The sequence below is a fragment of the Xiphophorus couchianus genome, chromosome 9, assembly GCF_001444195.1.
Source record: "Xiphophorus couchianus chromosome 9, X_couchianus-1.0, whole genome shotgun sequence".
Lineage (NCBI taxonomy): Eukaryota > Metazoa > Chordata > Actinopteri > Cyprinodontiformes > Poeciliidae > Xiphophorus > Xiphophorus couchianus.
Genome location: NC_040236.1, coordinates 23401148 through 23417926, shown reverse-complemented (window position 1 = coordinate 23417926; position 16779 = coordinate 23401148). Strand labels below are relative to the sequence as shown.

The window sequence follows — 16779 nt, the reverse complement described above, 5'->3', positions numbered from 1 at the left end:
ATGCAATTAATTGTGATTAATTAATTACAGGCCCTGCAATTAACTCAATTTTAAACATTTAAATAAAGTATGACTCGTACGTTAACCATAGAGGTAAAAGTAACCTTTATGGTTACTTTTACCATAACCTCTATGGTTATGTACTTTAACCATAGAGGTTAAAGTGCAGGCGGAAATCAGATGGTGACATGTAACTAATGGTTTATAACAAGGTAGCGCATCCTCTGTACACATAGGGCTGGATTGGTTTGGGTAGATTCTTTTCAAAAAGTGAGACAAACCAAAAACAAAACTCTTAAGAGGTGGAATACTTAGAAATCCGTAGCACATGAACTAACATGGACGTGAGGGTGACTTGAGCTTTCTAACACAAACTAAACCAACACAACTCTGCTCTATAAACACATTTTCAGATGTTAAAATGTTGAAATGAATGAATTTTATGTGTGGATTATCACAGAATCCACTCAGGCTTATTATGGCCTTTTAATAACCCCTGCCAGAGTTGACATTAGTATGAAAGTTGTTGACGTTCTCTGCAGGGGACGAGCGTGCCTCATCAGGTCAGTGTTGGTGAATACTTGCCAGGAACAGCATGTAACACATTGAAGGGGGGCGGCATTGACGTTCAAGCTTCCAAACGTCTTTCTTCAGCTCAGCAGAAATGCAATCACAGCTGCTTTTGGCTTCAGTTTCATTACATCGCTGCAGTCACTCTGTTTACAGCGTGTTCATGGGATGGTTATTATGGTGAACTTCCCTTTCTGGACATCAGCCCTACACTGGGCCGCAGTTACGACGCATGAATCACCAGGAACGTATACAAGTCAATCCATTGCAAGTCTGTGGGAGTTGTGTGTTTTTTTTTCTTGTTTCTTTCATCACTTCTGTTTTTAAATGTAATGTGGGAAGTAGGCAGTGTTCAGATCAGCTTTTGGCTTTCCTGTAAATGTACAGCAACAACAAAAAAAGTTTTAAATATGAAATTCATTTCCAGTCATTTTCTTTTCAGCGGAATTATGTGGCAACTTTGACTTAACTCTGAAATATACTGATGTTTCCCCTGGCCCCCAAATAAGAAATCTTTTACACGCTTTATAATTCTGAAATTGACACTAAACAGAGAATATTGGCACCCAGTTTCTGAGTGTAATCTCGTGCGTCTGTGTGTGATGCGTAGCTGTGTGCACTTTTCTGTAATCAAGGCTGAAAATGAAATGAAATGCTCACAAAATGAAAAGACAGAGTTTCAAATCTGAGTTTTGCATTTTGATTTTGAACACTTTAAAATGCTCTGGAATATAGAAAAGGGTGACATTTTGCAAAAACATTTTCTTTTATTAATTTCTTTTAGATTAAAAGTTACTTATGAGTTAGTTTGGTCTTATTTCAAGTGTATTTAAATACTTGCACTAGAAACAATGCCAAAAATACTTGGTAAGATTTTGTGTTTTTGCGATGGTTTGCTGCATCAAAACATTTTGAGCCAAACTCGTTAATAATTTTAATTTTAATTTTAATTAATTCACTGACACAGGGGACTTTTGGAACCCTTTTTAGGCACCATTTTTACCTCAATCCAGCTAAACAATGTTTTGTAAAAAAAAAAAAAAAAAAACACTCAATTTGTAGCTGAAGAACAAAAAAGGACAACTTTAGGAAGAGAGAATATTTATTAAACAATTTGTCATTCTTTGTGGTTCTTTGCATGAAAACACCCAGAAAAAAATCCACCCTTCCCCCCAAAAAAGCTAAGGCTAGCATTTATTTTTCTACGTTTACATTGTGAAACATTTCTAAATTCCTCAGCATTTTTGGCCAAAGGCATTACCTCTTTTCAACCTCTGGATTCCTTATCTTCTTTATCAACATTTTGTGGATGGCAAATTATTTACTTTTTTACATTTTGCTTTCATTTTACAAATAAACAGACTTTCCAATACTGGGAAGCATCATTACCATAAAAAAATAATTGTTTAGCACAACTTTTCACTTTTTTTCTTCATAAATATACTTCAGTCAATGCTTTTCATTGTAAACACAGATTTCTCATCGTGTAGCAACATGTTAAATATCCCAGAACTGTTACTTGCCAATGGCTTCACAGATTTCCACACGTAAATAAAGCTTCTCATCAATTTGCTCTGACATACATGTAATCTGGGTGCTTTGTTTTCCCTTAACTTCCTGTTACATTTTGGAATATAACAACCACAGACCCCTTACTAAAACCACATAAAACTCCTGAAAATTTGAGCTGCCACATGACAAAATGTGGGGTGGGGGTGGGGGGGAGGTTTGAGAAGTCTTGAATAATTTAGCAATGCACCGTAGAAATCAATTACTGGCAGTCAAAACACGAGACTCCAAATACGTGACATGCAGGGCTGAAGGGTGAAGGAGCCTGCAGGTCCAGACAGGCTTGATGAAGACGGTGCAGAGGGGAGGGAGACACTTAAACTCTAACCCTCTTCTCCAGCTCCGTCTCTTTTCCCTGTTGAGACTAAGGCTCAGTTTGCCCCCAGGCTGCCATTTGTTTTCCAAGTTTATGTAGATGGTTTATGTTCTAAAGTGGAATCCGAAATGTCTCCGGGCAGCGATGTAACATTAAGATAATGAAAGCTAATCCCCACACCCCCCCGCCTTTCCACTGTTGTTTCTTCTCGCCACGGCGTGCGCATTTCTGCACCGTCCCAAGCGATGAAAGATCCAGTTTTTCAGTTTTCAGCTTAACTCGAGCCAAAGCCCCTTAATCCCTCTGTAGAGACAAAGCGTCTTGGGCAGGGATGCGTCCACACTCTGTCCACAGATCAGCCGGTGAGCGAGGTGACCTTTCAGTCGATGAATGCGACGCCTCTGGCCTCCTCGCTCCCATTGAAACCCCCGTGGTTTGTCTCTGTCAGGCACTTTTGGCCGCATCTTCCACGGAGTACTGCTGGATGAAAAGGACCCCACCAAGGAGAAGCAGGTCTTTGTGAAGACGGTGAAAGGTATGTGCTGACTAATGCCGTTTTCTACAAACAAAGTGGGCAAGAAATGAGTCAAACACGTGCTGTTGGGAGATTTTGAATAACATTTTCTGCCATGAAAACTTAGAGCAAGGACATCTGTATGAGCATCTCTCAATATACACACATCATCTAGAGACACCATCTTCACTATAAAGCACAGTAGTGGTAGCATCATGATGTGGGGTAAAGATGGTTTCACTGGAGTTGCATCCTGGTTGTAAACCTGGCAATCACCGTATAACCAGAATAAAACACAAATTGCTGATTAAATGCATTTTCTTTGGGTGAGAGAAAAGGAAAAACTCTGATCACGGTTGATTAAATGTTTGATTAAAAATCCCACATTTTGCAGATTTTTAATTTAACCTCTGAAGCTTATTTTATGCAATGTTAGAAATACAGTAGAAAGCACACATAAATAATTCCGTTTTTTTGTTTGAAAATAAATATTTTACTTCTTAAAATGCAATATGAGCATTCCTTTAGTGAACGCTTGATTGTAGCAAAGGTTGCATCTGCAGCTCAAAAACTTTAAACATCAACATGTAAAAAGTTTAGCTTTTTCTGCTCGACTCATCAATGCAGCTTTGGGCTGATGTGTTTAGGCTTGCAGTTAACCAATTAATAATTAATAAGGAGGGCTAAATCTAAAGCTGCTATTTAAGGAGTTGTGGGTTAAAGAAAAAGGCTTTTCATCTTAATTTTTTGTATAGTTTTGACTTAATTACTCTGCTCTGAATATGTTGTCCTTTAAGCAACATATTCAACATATATAATTGCTAACTGGAGCTCCCAGTTAACAATTAATCTGTAACTAAATCAGCTGACAATTATTTCAGTAATCGATTCACCACCATTAATCCGATTAATCGTTTCAGCCGTAATTTTGACAAGTAATTGATGCTTTTAACATCATGTTTTCTTTATGAGCGAATCCTGGGGATCCGCTACACACCCGACGCGGTGTCGGACAGAATTAGCTGCCGCTAACCTAACGGGTTCAGCAGGAAACCAGATCTGGTTCCAGTCCAATAAATGAACAGTCAGGCTGGACAGTAATGAACTCTGAAGTCATTTCCACGCTGCAGGTTTGCATGACTGAAAGAGGGCTGGTGCTCCGGCCAGCTTCTTTGTCAGCGGCATGTGTCAGCTTTCTCTGCCAGCTTCCTCTTGACCTCTCCGTTCTCTGGTGTTTACTCAGAGTGGGGTGGATACCACTCTGTGAACAATATCCCCACTACCAGTTATGGCATTGTTAAAAAATCCTTGCTTCCGTCTCATGTACCTGTTGGGAAGGGAACAATAAGTACCAGGCGAAGCCAAAGCTGCAGACACTGATTAAAACCTGGCACAGGTCAGCTTCCCAATGAAGTTTCCCACTACAAGAGAGGAGTTCTGCAACAGAAAGGATACGTTTATAAAAATAAAGGTTTTTAACTGCTGTAATTCTCTTTACACATGACTTAATGTTTCCTTTTTTCTTTTTTGTCTGATTTTTTTCTTAGATCATGCCTCAGAGGTGCAGGTGACCATGATGCTCACAGAAAGTTGTAAACTTAGAGGACTTCATCATAGGTAGGTAGGAGCAGCCAGAAGGCATTTTAATGTTTTTGCTGAAGTAAAAAAATTAAAAATTATAATGTCACCATATATGTGCAAAAATATGAAGTGAATCCAATTTCACTTTGTGCTTGTAAAAAAAACAACTTTGTTTTTGATATTGTCGTTTTTTACAGTTGTGAGGAAAAGGGAAGAACATACGACGTTTGCATCCTTTTTTTTTTTGCTTACTTGCACCAGAAATCATTTACACATCTATATGTATTATAGTGGCACTTACAGATTCTCAGTATTTTCTTCTGTGTAGTCCGGCAGCCAAGCTATGACATTTCATTGCCAAATGTTGTGTCTTTGTTCAATAACAATAAAGTAAGTAGAACGATTATTCAAAAGGAGAAAACATTGAAGACAGCTGCTATTCTGCCAGTAAATCCTCCCCTGAAGATCAGATAATGACTGCAAAGTTTTTAGAAATGGTAAAAAAAAAATTTTAAAAGCCAAGAGCTCTTTCTTTGGCTCTGCAGACATCAACCATGTTAGATCGGAGCCACGAGACTTAAACATTCCCTCTATAGGTCTTAAATTTCATTCACAACAGTCTTTAAGAAGTCTTAAATCTGAATTGGTGAAACCTACAGAAAACCCAGTGTTAAACTGTATGTATTCTTATCAGTAAAACATTTTCTAGCAACACGATTTCAGTTCACTTCCTGTGGTCATCTGTTTGTTTTAAAGCTGGTGGAGGAACACCGCTGTTCATACATTCCACACCCTTCTGATGGTGTCAGAAGGGTGTGGAGTGACCCTTTACCCTTTCCTCATACTTTGCCACAATATTTGAGAATAAATGATAAAGAGAAAAATCTAACGGCAAGAAAAGCATAACACAAAACTCATAAAATGAGGAGTTGGAGATTTTATTCCTGCTGGTCGTTTTCTCGTTTCCTTCGCCACTGACTCTGCTTTACAGCAGCGTTAATCCTTTACAAGCTTACGTGTTTCTCACTAAGATGCTTTCATGTTCCTTCTGTGCTTCCTCTTTGTTGCATTAGCGGTCAGCACATTCATAAGTTCCCCAACACATCCACCCCCTTTAATGGTTTAGTTGACCTCAGTTGGCAGTGTTGTTTTTTTTATCTATCGCTCCTCCACACTCGCAGTAAATCTGCTGAGTTATTCACTGTCTCCATTGTTCTGCATTTCTTTAGAAACTTGCTCCCAATATGCCACGTGTGTACAGAGGACGGAGAGAAGCCCATGGTGCTGCTGCCCTTCATGGCCTGGGGCAACCTCAAGCTCTTCCTGCGCCAGTGCAAGCTAGCCGAGGCTAACAATCCTCAGGTGAGACGTTTGTTCACAGTAGCTTTAAGCCCCTCGAAATAAGGACGATGATATGTTCAGGTAAGTACAAGTCATGTATGACACCACACCAAGGTTATTATTCTTAGCCAAACTGAACAAAATACATAGGGATGTCGCAATACGACCTTTTCACCTCACAGTATGGTACGGAAATGTCAGATTTGGATGATGGCCGATACAGATATTGGCTCGACACGATACCAGCTTGATTTGTCCATACTTTTGTTACTTATTTTGTTGTCTAGAATGCTAGAAAAGGCGTTACCAAGTGATATTACGCTAACAGAGAACAATAGTCAACAACAACAATAGCCGATATAAGCAGATACTCATTTTTTGGCTGATATCAGGCCAATTTCCGATATCAGTATCGGACTGAAACACCCCTAAAAATAACAAACTGAAATTGAGGAAACATTTCTAACTGAAATGAATAAAAATGGCTATTAATGGAGAAAAACTATGACTGGAACTATATCGTGCATTTCTAAAACTAAAACATACTAAAACATCTATTTATCAGCCTTCTGCTCTGTCACAACCACTTGACATCAGCTATTGGCAAATTACGGCACTCCATGCTCCTGACACTTACGCTGCTCCATAAAATGGCAACAGCAAAAGTCAAAATAAAACGCCAGTCAGTGGTTGTTCAACAATAATTGAATACATTTCTTATAATGTATATCTTCTGTTGAGTATTCATTAACCAATCTTTGTATTCTCCACCAAAAAACTTAAAGCAAAAGTAAAAACAGTGTGCCTTCAGTCAGAGGCTTCTTCAAATTTGCTGTCTGTATTAATCCAGTTATTGAAATTCTTCAATAACTCTGAAGAATATTAGTTACAACAACATGTAATTTAAGCATTTTTTGTAGAATTGAATTGGATTGAAAGTATGAAAAATCTAAATCTGCTCCTGTAGATGTAATAAAAACTAAACTGAAACTAAACAATATTTAAGCAATAAAAACTAGCAAACTAACTCTAAAAACTAAATAAAACCAACTGCATTAGTCAAAAAAAGTTAGAACTAAATTATAATGAAAATTCCAGAACTATAATAATCCTACAGCACACTGAGACATCTGATATGATAAAAGCTCCTCAATTAGACGTTTCAGGCTCCATCAAACTGTCAAGACTGAAAAGCATTTTTGTGTTTCAGCAGCAATCACCACAAAAGTAGCAGCGACAAGAACTACCGTTCACACTGGTATAACAAACACTGTTTATATAGCCATAAAGCCGGTCCTCGGGGGCAGAGATTTTCACCGCGTTCGTACAGACAGTCAGGCTTTTGTGTAGCCAAACCTGCAACTCTTTAATCCAGTTGGCAAATGTCCAGCTCAGATCCAAGCGCTCAATCAGCTCCATAATACAGATTTAGCAAACATTTCGCAATCACAAGATGAAGCTTGCCATCTGTTTGCATTAATCAAAAGCCCTTTGTGAAGGTTCAAGCAACACATCAGCCACCTCTCATTTCGCTGTGTGCTTTTGGCACCAAAAGGAGACAGATACAGTTTTCTGTAGTTTTTTTTCCTGCTATTTAAAACTATAAACTTTTACTAGTTTGGCAGGTGACCCTGTTTTCACCCTATGCCATTTATCGTTGAAACTAAATGTTACGTGTAACATATAACATTTTTATTCTCACTATCAGACATAAAGTCACAATAAACCTTCCTGTTTAAGACCAGATTAAATAGCCAAACTAACTAATATTTGCTCAGTGACAGAATTATGATTTTGTTGAGATTTTTACTGTAACGAAACGCAGAAGATTAAGATTACTGTGCCTTTGAACAGTTTAAGAAACCCTGTTTGATAATAGTAAGGACTTGCAAGTTTCTAATTTAACTTGTTACATTTTAAAACACAGTTTAAAGCAAACTGGTAACTTTTAAACTATTTAACTAAAGCAGCTATTTAAACTAAGTGTTGGTTGGTTGTTTTTCACCCTTAGTAGCTGATATTTAACTCGTCTTCGTGCGCTGTTTGAGTTTTCTTTTTTTTTTGTGGTGAGGTATGATTTATTTTGGTTTCATCTCGCACTCCCTTGTGTCTTCTGATAGGACACCAAGGAAAATGCACTGTGTGTGTATATATGTTTTTCTGAGCCAAGGATTCATTTAATTGCACTAGATGAAAATAAAACTGCACACTTGGACATGAGGTGTTGTCATTACTGAGTTTCTTTGAAGGTGTCGTCATCTTCTCAGCTGTGGTGGACAGTCATGCATGTTAAAGGAACACGCAACCTAACACACCCATGCACTTCACAAGTAGCATAGTGCAAAAAAAAAAAAAAACAGAACAAAACAATTTTCTGCTACTTCAGAAACAGAAGTAAAATTAGCAAGATTCGACGAACAATCCAATCGTTCTGTCTTTCTTAATTTGACTGTAGGAATTTAGGAAAGCGTGCCATGTCACGTTTGTTGGCCTTTAAGAAAAATAGCTTGTGCTAGTTTGGTTTTTTTTTCAAACCCTATTATTTACCTTTCAGGGAGATATTCATCTGAGATATTACAGCGACCCAAAGTTAGATTTTAAAGCAGAATATGCAAGAACTTGTTCATTTCTGAAGCTTAATGAGTTCTGAAAGAGCTGTCTGCAGAAATGAGACTGGGACACTACATGTGTCCCAAGTCTCATAGACCTCCCTACTAAGGTTGCAGATTATTAAGGGAAATGCTCATTTTAGGGAATCTGAATTAAAAAACACATACACAATTGTAATAATTATGTGCTGAGGCATGCTTTTGAAACATTTTGAGCTATTAACTGTAGCAGTCAGCATGCCTCTGGCGCTCATCTTTGACCCATTACAAAAGAAACACAGGAAGTTCAATACACGTCATATGTTCCACCACCTTAAAGTCCCATCAGCTGTGCTCCGTTCTCCCTCTTGTGTTCCTTCAACTCCCTCTCAACTGCTCGTTTTCACTCTGCGCTTCTCCCATTTCCCGTCAGGCCATCTCTCAGCAGGACCTGGTTTACATGGCCATCCAGATCACGTGCGGAATGAGCTACCTTGCTCGCAGGGAGGTCATCCACAAAGACCTCGCTGCTCGGAACTGCGTGTAAGTGGCAACAATTGTCCTCGCTGATTCCCATTATGCTCCAGGTTTTTTTTTCTCTGGTTTTTTTTGGTCGGGGAATGCCTAAGCCCTCCCTTTCTACCCCCTGACAGCATTGACGACAACATGCAGGTGAAGATCACGGACAACGCCCTCGCTCGGGATCTATTTCCGATGGATTACCACTGCCTGGGGGATAACGAGAACCGTCCCGTCCGCTGGATGGCCCTGGAAAGCCTGCTCAACAACGACTTCTCCAGCGCCAGTGACGTGGTAAGAAATCCACTGGCAGGTACAGCGTTTCCTGTCTCGAGGGTTTTAGTTTATTTTCAAGAAGCGCAAGGTTGAAAGGGCCCATCCAGGAAACGGGATCAATTGTGTTCTGGGCATTCTTTTGATAGTTGCTCATGGCTTTAAAAAGGGGTAGGGAGGCGCAGAAAGAGCCCACCATGTATTTCTGGTGCTCCCCTCCTTCCTGTTTAAAGATGGCAAGTAGCAACACTTAGCAGATCCACAGAGACTTTTACTCCAGCCAGATGCTCACTTCCATCCTTCAACATTCCTCTTATGGTCATGCTGCTCCATGGCACTTACAGTTTATAGAGGCCCGGCATTACCAAGCAGCTGAGCTTCTGAGGAAGTCCTTACAAGTCCCTGTGCATCACCGTTACACATATCCAGTACATACTCTGTACCTTTACACCACTGGGTTTCACACACCACATTGGAAGATGGATGTGATGAGAGAGTTACAGCCATAGTGTTAAGAACTTGCTGGAAATGTTTGCAGTGGCCGTAAGCAGTGATCTAAGAGCAGGCTTTATAGAGTACATCATCACCGCGCTCTCAAGGAGCATTCTAAACCATCTTGTACAACTTGACGTTTTTAGTGTAGATTTTATGTTTATATTTTATATTTTTAGCTACAATTTATATCTAATTCCAATTCTTCTTATAGAACAAACAGGTCGTGGTTCTACAATTTGCTTCATCCACAGATCTACTGCTAGCTAGCTTTTTTTGCGTTTATCATGGTTCCATCCATAATGGCCTTAAAAAGTCTTACATTTGAGTTGGTGAAACCTACATAAACCCTGATGTTGCTAAGGACTGTTTAGAGTTCAGTAGTCGTGGTCTAATATATGTCATGAAGTAGGGGGGCACCGACTGCAGTTTTCTGGCCGATTACCAATCTTTAAAAAGCCTAATCTGCCGATTCCGACTTTGGCCGATGCCAATTATTTTTCTCTGAAATTTTGCTCAATATAGCAAGAAAGTTGCTGAGTTGGCAACAGTGGGGTCACGATTGTTAACTGTAAAAGTGTTGACATGACCCGGTGGGCCGGTCTGCCAGTTAAACCTTTCTCACGGGAGAGCAGAAGAGGACAGTGGTTGATTTTTAGATCTTTGCCGAGGTAAAGAAGATCAGCTTCACATGTGAAAATCGGCCAATTACAGAATATTGGGAGGGTGATCGGTGCACCCCTACCATGAAGTGTTATGAACTTGCAGTTTAAACACGTTGTAGTTGGACAGAGTCTCACACCAGCATCATTTCCTAATAAGCTAAAAGTAACAGAGTGATGGAAGCATAGACAAGAGAGGAAAGAAGACAATAAGCATACATGGCAGCTGGTATCACCATGCAGCCCTAACAATAAGAATAACTCTCAGTTGTATTCAGTAGAAATTGGTATCCTGTGGTGAACCGCTCCTAACTGCAAAAGTATGAAAAAGGCAATAATTTAAGTTGGTTGAGAACAAAGTCTCATTGTTAACAACGACTAGTTTAGGAAAAGGACGTGTTAATTAGTAAGTGTACAGCAATATTTTTCGACACATTGAAAGAAAATGATTCAGTTTTTGTGCCGCCCCTGTAGCCCATACCACTCTGGGTGTGAGCCATAAAGGCCATGTTAACGAAAAAAAGAAAAAAACAACTGAAAAGAGCATTTTCTCACTTCCAGGAGCTACAGTCTAATTAGTTTTATTGAGCTAACTGAATCAGCCTAATTAAAGCAAACCAGTTAGATCTAGGCTTCTGGTCCTGAAAAGAATCATTAACTATGTTCAAAAATAACCAGCAATGACTAGTTAAGTGAATTTAGTTTTGTTTTGATGGACATTTTGTACTTTTAGTCTCTGAAAAGCTCAGCACGAAAAGCAACAGTAGCCCGATCACTCCGTGTCCCTTCTCACAACAGCCGCCCTGCAGTTTAAACTTTCTATCCCTCAACAAAAACTCGCTGTGGCGATTTATATTCCAAGGACATTTTTGACATAATTTCCTCGTATTGTTCATGCCCTCTTATTTAAAAACACAAGAGGGCACCGCCGGTTTTCCGCGTCCGTTAAACAAACGGCGATGATGTTTATCCTGTAAAGTGAAAACATATGGAGGCCGACAGCTTGTGTTGACTGGAGCTTAGCGGTTATGCAATCATGTTCTGTGTGTCTGCAGTGGGCCTTCGGAGTGACGCTGTGGGAGCTCATGACGTTGGGCCAGACCCCCTACGTCGACATCGACCCTTTCGAGATGTCGGCCTACCTAAAGGACGGCTACAGAATAGCACAGCCCATCAACTGTCCAGATGAACTGTGAGTTGATAAACTGAAGGGTCGATTCGTTAACTGTGAGGATTTATAGGGAACTCTGCACCTCAAACTACATCTGTGTTATTAGAAAATCAACAAATCAACAAAATAATGAATTCATGGGAGGAGAATGAGGGCTTTGGGACAATCCAGAACTAAATCTGTAGATAAATTTTCCAAGTGTGTGGATAATCTGATTGGTTTGGAGAACTTTTCCAAACAATGTCAAGTCAATTTCTAGAAAGTTAATGGAACTGAATGTTGAATCAAAAGCTAGTTCAACAAAAAATATATTTGTTTAATGGACTTGATTTTACTTTGCTCTGTCCTCCTGACAGATTTGTTTGTTTTACTCAAACTTTAACTGAGCAGGATTTATGTCATGTGAAAGGTGAAAGTAGCTCTGGATCCATTTTAAATCTGGGGAGTGTACTTGGTTGTTTGAAAGTCTATTTTGAGAGTTCACCTAGAAAATCTTTTATGTATCATACCTTAACCAAGATGCAAAGTATGTTTAAAGTACCCTCTCCAGCATGACACAAATAATTAAGATGAAGTTCTTAATATTAATATTGTTAAATATTTAGAAATAGAAAATCTGAGACAGGAAGCTAAAAACTAAAAGCACCTCCATTTAATCACAATCAAACTCCAAAAGGCAGAACGAACCTGTTTCTGAAGCAGCTGTAAGTCAAAATGCAGTAGCAGCTTTAAAAGTACTGTTTATGTCACGATCTATTATTTAGGACTTTTTCTGGTATAAAACTGATTCATTCATATATTCACAATATTCAGTAAAATTCAGAAATTCTTTATCCCAAAGGGAAATTAAAAGTCTGAACTCAAATTATCTTCAAACGGTTGTTGTGGATGGTGATGAAAGTATCTCTCTAGCAGTCAGTGTTGCAACTAATCTGTAGAAGCCTCTGACTAAAGACAGTGGCTTTACGACAGTTTCATGATTTCATGACATGCTAACAACTCAATATAATATTCCACAGTGTCCCAGATGACGTCATCAGTTGTTAGTTATCTCTGCTAATACAACTCACTCGCTTGTGCTGCTACTTTTAACTGGTCATATTGTTTGCTCAAAATGACCATCTGAATGAATGGATATCATGAAAATAATCAATTAACCCCCCAACCACACACACACCTTTTTAGTTTTTCACTCTTTATTCTTCCTTTATTTAATATTTGACATGTATAGCACTTTTTAACAACTGAAGTTAACATAGTCAAAATTTTAGAACATTTTATTGTGTCATAAAATGACACTATGTGCCTGGAAAACTCATAAATACTGCCCCTTTTTAACCCTCCGTCTCTGTCCAGTTGAGCATATGTGTGATGTTCTGGACAAACGGCTCTGATTCATGCAGTTTCCAGTTTAAATCTCAAAGGATTGACATCATGGTGCCAGATTCCCCGGGAAACGTTCAGAGGCCTGCTGCATGCCGTATCTCAACAGGCCCGGGCCGTCTCAGCGCATTATTACGCAGATCGTCATGATACACCGGTTCCTCGGCAATGACCTGTCTTATTGTCACGTCAGCAACGTCAAACATGTCTTAGGCAATAAATAGTTCCACGAACTGTTGCCAAATGTACCATACTTTGTGAAACATGCCACCCAGTCACAAAAACAAGTTTCAGTCCAAGAGCGACATGAAGCTACCGTTGGGTTCCTTCAGGATGAGGAATCTCCATAAACTCCTAGCCATCAGTTAGCTGACACCTGCAGCGAAGCGTGTGTGTGTTCAGCTGCAGCCAGGCTTGTTCTTACAAGCTTTCGACAAAAGAAGCGTGCTGCTGATCAAACGGTGTTTATGTCACAGCGGGGCCGAATTAAACCGAGACGCTCAGCCGCTGCCAGCGCAGGACGATGCGAAACTTATCAACATCCTGCAACTGTCGAGCACAGGGTGCAGCCGGTGCCCACCGCTGCATTGTTATTTATGGGCTGTTTCCTCAATACTGAGACCGCGGCGAGGTCACCGGCTTCACACTGATGGATGAGAACGAGAGTTTTTCTCAGCTGAAAATCTGGTGCCCAGTCGCTAGGCACTCAGGAAAGACAAGCTTGATGATTGGCTAGAACAAGGAAGCGCTCAAACTCAGTGCCTTGATGAGCGTTCACACCCCTGCAGCCTTTTCACAGTTGTCACGTCACAACAGCAAGTCTCAATGGATGTGATTTGGATTTTACTGGGTAGACAAACACAAAATCGTGCACAATTGTGAGCTGGAAGGAAAATATATATGTTTAGAGATTTTTTTGATGTCAAGTTATGGCCCGTGTTCATTACACGAGTGGCAAAATTTGAGTTACTTAGGTTTTTTAAAGAATAAAAATGTTTGTAAAATCTATGCTTTTTTTTTCCATATGTAGATTCTGAAATTATTGCAAAATTCCTTGCAAATGTTTCTAGAGTAGCGCCACAAAATCTGTCATTTTGACTGCAAAAAATTTCAGAAGCAATTGTGAAATCCTGGAGGAGCAGGGGTACGTTTCAAAAACTATTAGTAAATTATCTTAAAGATTTTTATTTTTTTTAATTGCTGCTAATCTAGCAAAGCAGCTAAGAAGCACAGGGTAACACAAGGGCAAACTGCAAACATGTGGCAGCGGGTCCAAGCAGTGGCATCCTTAAGAGGTGGGCAGGGAGGGGCCATGGCCCCTCTTCAAAATATGCTGACCACCACTTTGGCCCCACCAGACAATCGTGTCCATGTCATAGTCTTCAATGAAGACGTAAAGGTAAATTAAAGAAACTAAATTCACCTCACATCCTGACTTCTCAATCTGCAACAAAACATGGTGGTGTCAGCATCATGCTGTCGCGACTTGTTTTATTTTTTGCTATTTCTTCTTCTGAAAGTTACAGGGAAGCTGACGGCAAGATGGATGGAGTTAAATACAGAGAAACACTGAGGGGAAAAACTGCTAGAAGCTGCAAAAACTTGAAACCGAGGCAGAGGTTTATCTTCCAGCGGATACATTTTAAACATGCAGTCAAAGAATGGTCCAGATCTAAATCCACATGAGAATCTGCAGAGCAAAACTGGGCAACAATATCAGTCTCTAAATGCGCCTGGCAGAAAGACGAACAGCCCGACAGTCTTGGACCTGCAGCTTTTTTAGGCAAAAATATTAGTGTTGCCACAGTGACAGTTCAGAATAAACTTGATTTGTGATTTTAATTGTTTTTATTTAATGGAAACACTGCAATTGTAAAAAAAAAAAAAAATTCCGACAAAAGTGTTGCGCATGTTTACAATGCAAATGCAGCTTTTGTCGTAGGATAACTCCCACACTTTGGTTTGATCCAGCAAAAATCTGTCCAGTGTCACAACTTCCACTTGTTGTAACTTTATTTCCAAGATTATTAGCGCTCATAATCAACATTTCTTAGACGCCATTTCTTCCAAAAACAATGGCTTGGCTACTACCAACCTCTACTCACAGGAAGCGTTGTCCTTAGCGATGTTGTGTGTATGTGTTTGCCTGAACTGTGTGCTTTTTTTTTCCTTTTTCCCCTCCTCTCTCTCGTTTGGCAGGTTTGCCGTCATGGCTTGTTGCTGGGCTCTGGATCCAGAGGAGCGGCCAAAGTTTCAGCAGCTCGTTCAGTGCCTCACAGAGTTTCACGCCGCGCTGGGTGCCTACGTGTAAAAACGGGCATGTTCGTGTAAACGAAAGCTGGAAGGAGAAAGAAAAAAAACAAAACTCTAAAGGCTTTTGGACTCGTGTAAAATGTGCCTTATCAGAGATTCTTTGACTTTGTACAGTTTTTTTTATTTGTTTAATTGCCTTTTTACTGCATAGAGGAGTAAAAAAATAAATAAAATAAGATTCTTGGTTTTCTGTTGCGGTCGCTTTCAAAGCATCTCTTTCTTCCCCCCCAGAGGACTGGAACAATGGAAGCATGTCCTCCTCCTGTGTGACTCATCAACATTTTCTGGCGACAGGGCAGTGATGAATTGTAACTGAGCAAAACGGTGAAAGTGGTGAATTTGTTCTGAATGGTAGACTTTAACCGCCCGGCCGGTACAGCTGGTGTCGACCCAGACGTTTGGATTTGCTCCGGCTCGGTACGAGAGGCGACCTGGAAACGGCACACACACTTACTTGTGTGTGTGTTGTGATATTTGTGAGAGCTCTTCAAATGGTACAGCGCTTCCTCTGGATGAGCTTCCTGGATGAGCGTAACCGTGCCAACGCTCTAATTTTTACGGCCGCTCTGTGGACGGAACCGCAGCGAAGCTACACACAGAATCCTCCTCGGCTTGGATTGGATCCCCCTCTCCTTTCTTTATTTGTACTTTTGATTTATGGTTTTGGATTTTTTTGTTTTGTTTTTTTGTATAAGCTTGATTGTTCTGTGTCAGAACCAGCCCCAGCCAGAATTTTCTGAGTGATTTGTCGAAACGTTTGTGCTATCAATCACTGTGAAAAAACACACGACTGCCAACCTGCGTGCTCTCGTTGTATTCTTCCACCCTTTAGCATCTTTGTGATGTGTTTTTATGGTCACTGCATGTCGAGATAAGGTTGTAAACTGCTTCCCAAATTCATATCCACAAATAAAATGGGATCTTTTAAAAACAGTGTGATCAGTTTATTCCTCTTTTTATTTATTTTCTTTTTCAAACACACCGTTCATACTCCTTCAAAGGCCTAATTGCACCGACTGAACAAATGAAAGTTGTTTTTACATGTTTGACCAAGCTTGTGAAGCTGCTGGTGTACATCAGTGTGCTGTACTGGTGCAGAGTTGTCAACTGCATTTGTAATTCAGGGCATTTATGTCTGTTTAAAGAAGAAAGTTTTAAATAAATTCTGCTGTCTTTCTGTATCAGATCAGTTTTGGCCGATACTAAACCTCCCACCCCAAAATTAGGGACCGGTGTGTCCCTAATTTTGTCGCTAATGGAGTTCAGCCACGTTTGCGTGAGCATGTAAAAACAGAAAAATTAATTTTCTACCAGTTGGCATTTAAATCTGAAACCAGATGTTCATACACACTCTGAAGAATCGCACTGTTTAGCATTAAGCCACTGAGGTTTTCCTGTTTTACGTCAACATTGCAGACGTTATTTTGATCTGCTAAATGGCAGAATAGTGAGATTTATTAGAAGTTTTTATTCATTTCCTTACTATT

General features: G+C 39.8%; 1 protein-coding gene across 2 annotated transcripts in view; it reads left to right on the top strand.

Moving 5' to 3' along the window:
• ryk (receptor like tyrosine kinase) overlaps positions 1-16226 on the top strand; it is a 40020-nt gene extending 23794 nt beyond the window's left edge. For both annotated transcript variants that reach the window (XM_028028530.1, XM_028028528.1), the window contains 7 exons: positions 2904-2990; positions 4517-4586; positions 5780-5912; positions 8913-9022; positions 9133-9292; positions 11481-11617; positions 15179-16226. In XM_028028530.1, the coding sequence (XP_027884331.1) occupies positions 2904-2990; positions 4517-4586; positions 5780-5912; positions 8913-9022; positions 9133-9292; positions 11481-11617; positions 15179-15290 (809 nt within the window). In that variant the 3' untranslated portion in view covers positions 15291-16226. The remainder of the gene's footprint in view (positions 1-2903; positions 2991-4516; positions 4587-5779; positions 5913-8912; positions 9023-9132; positions 9293-11480; positions 11618-15178) is intronic.
• The last annotated feature ends 553 nt before the right edge of the window (positions 16227-16779 follow it).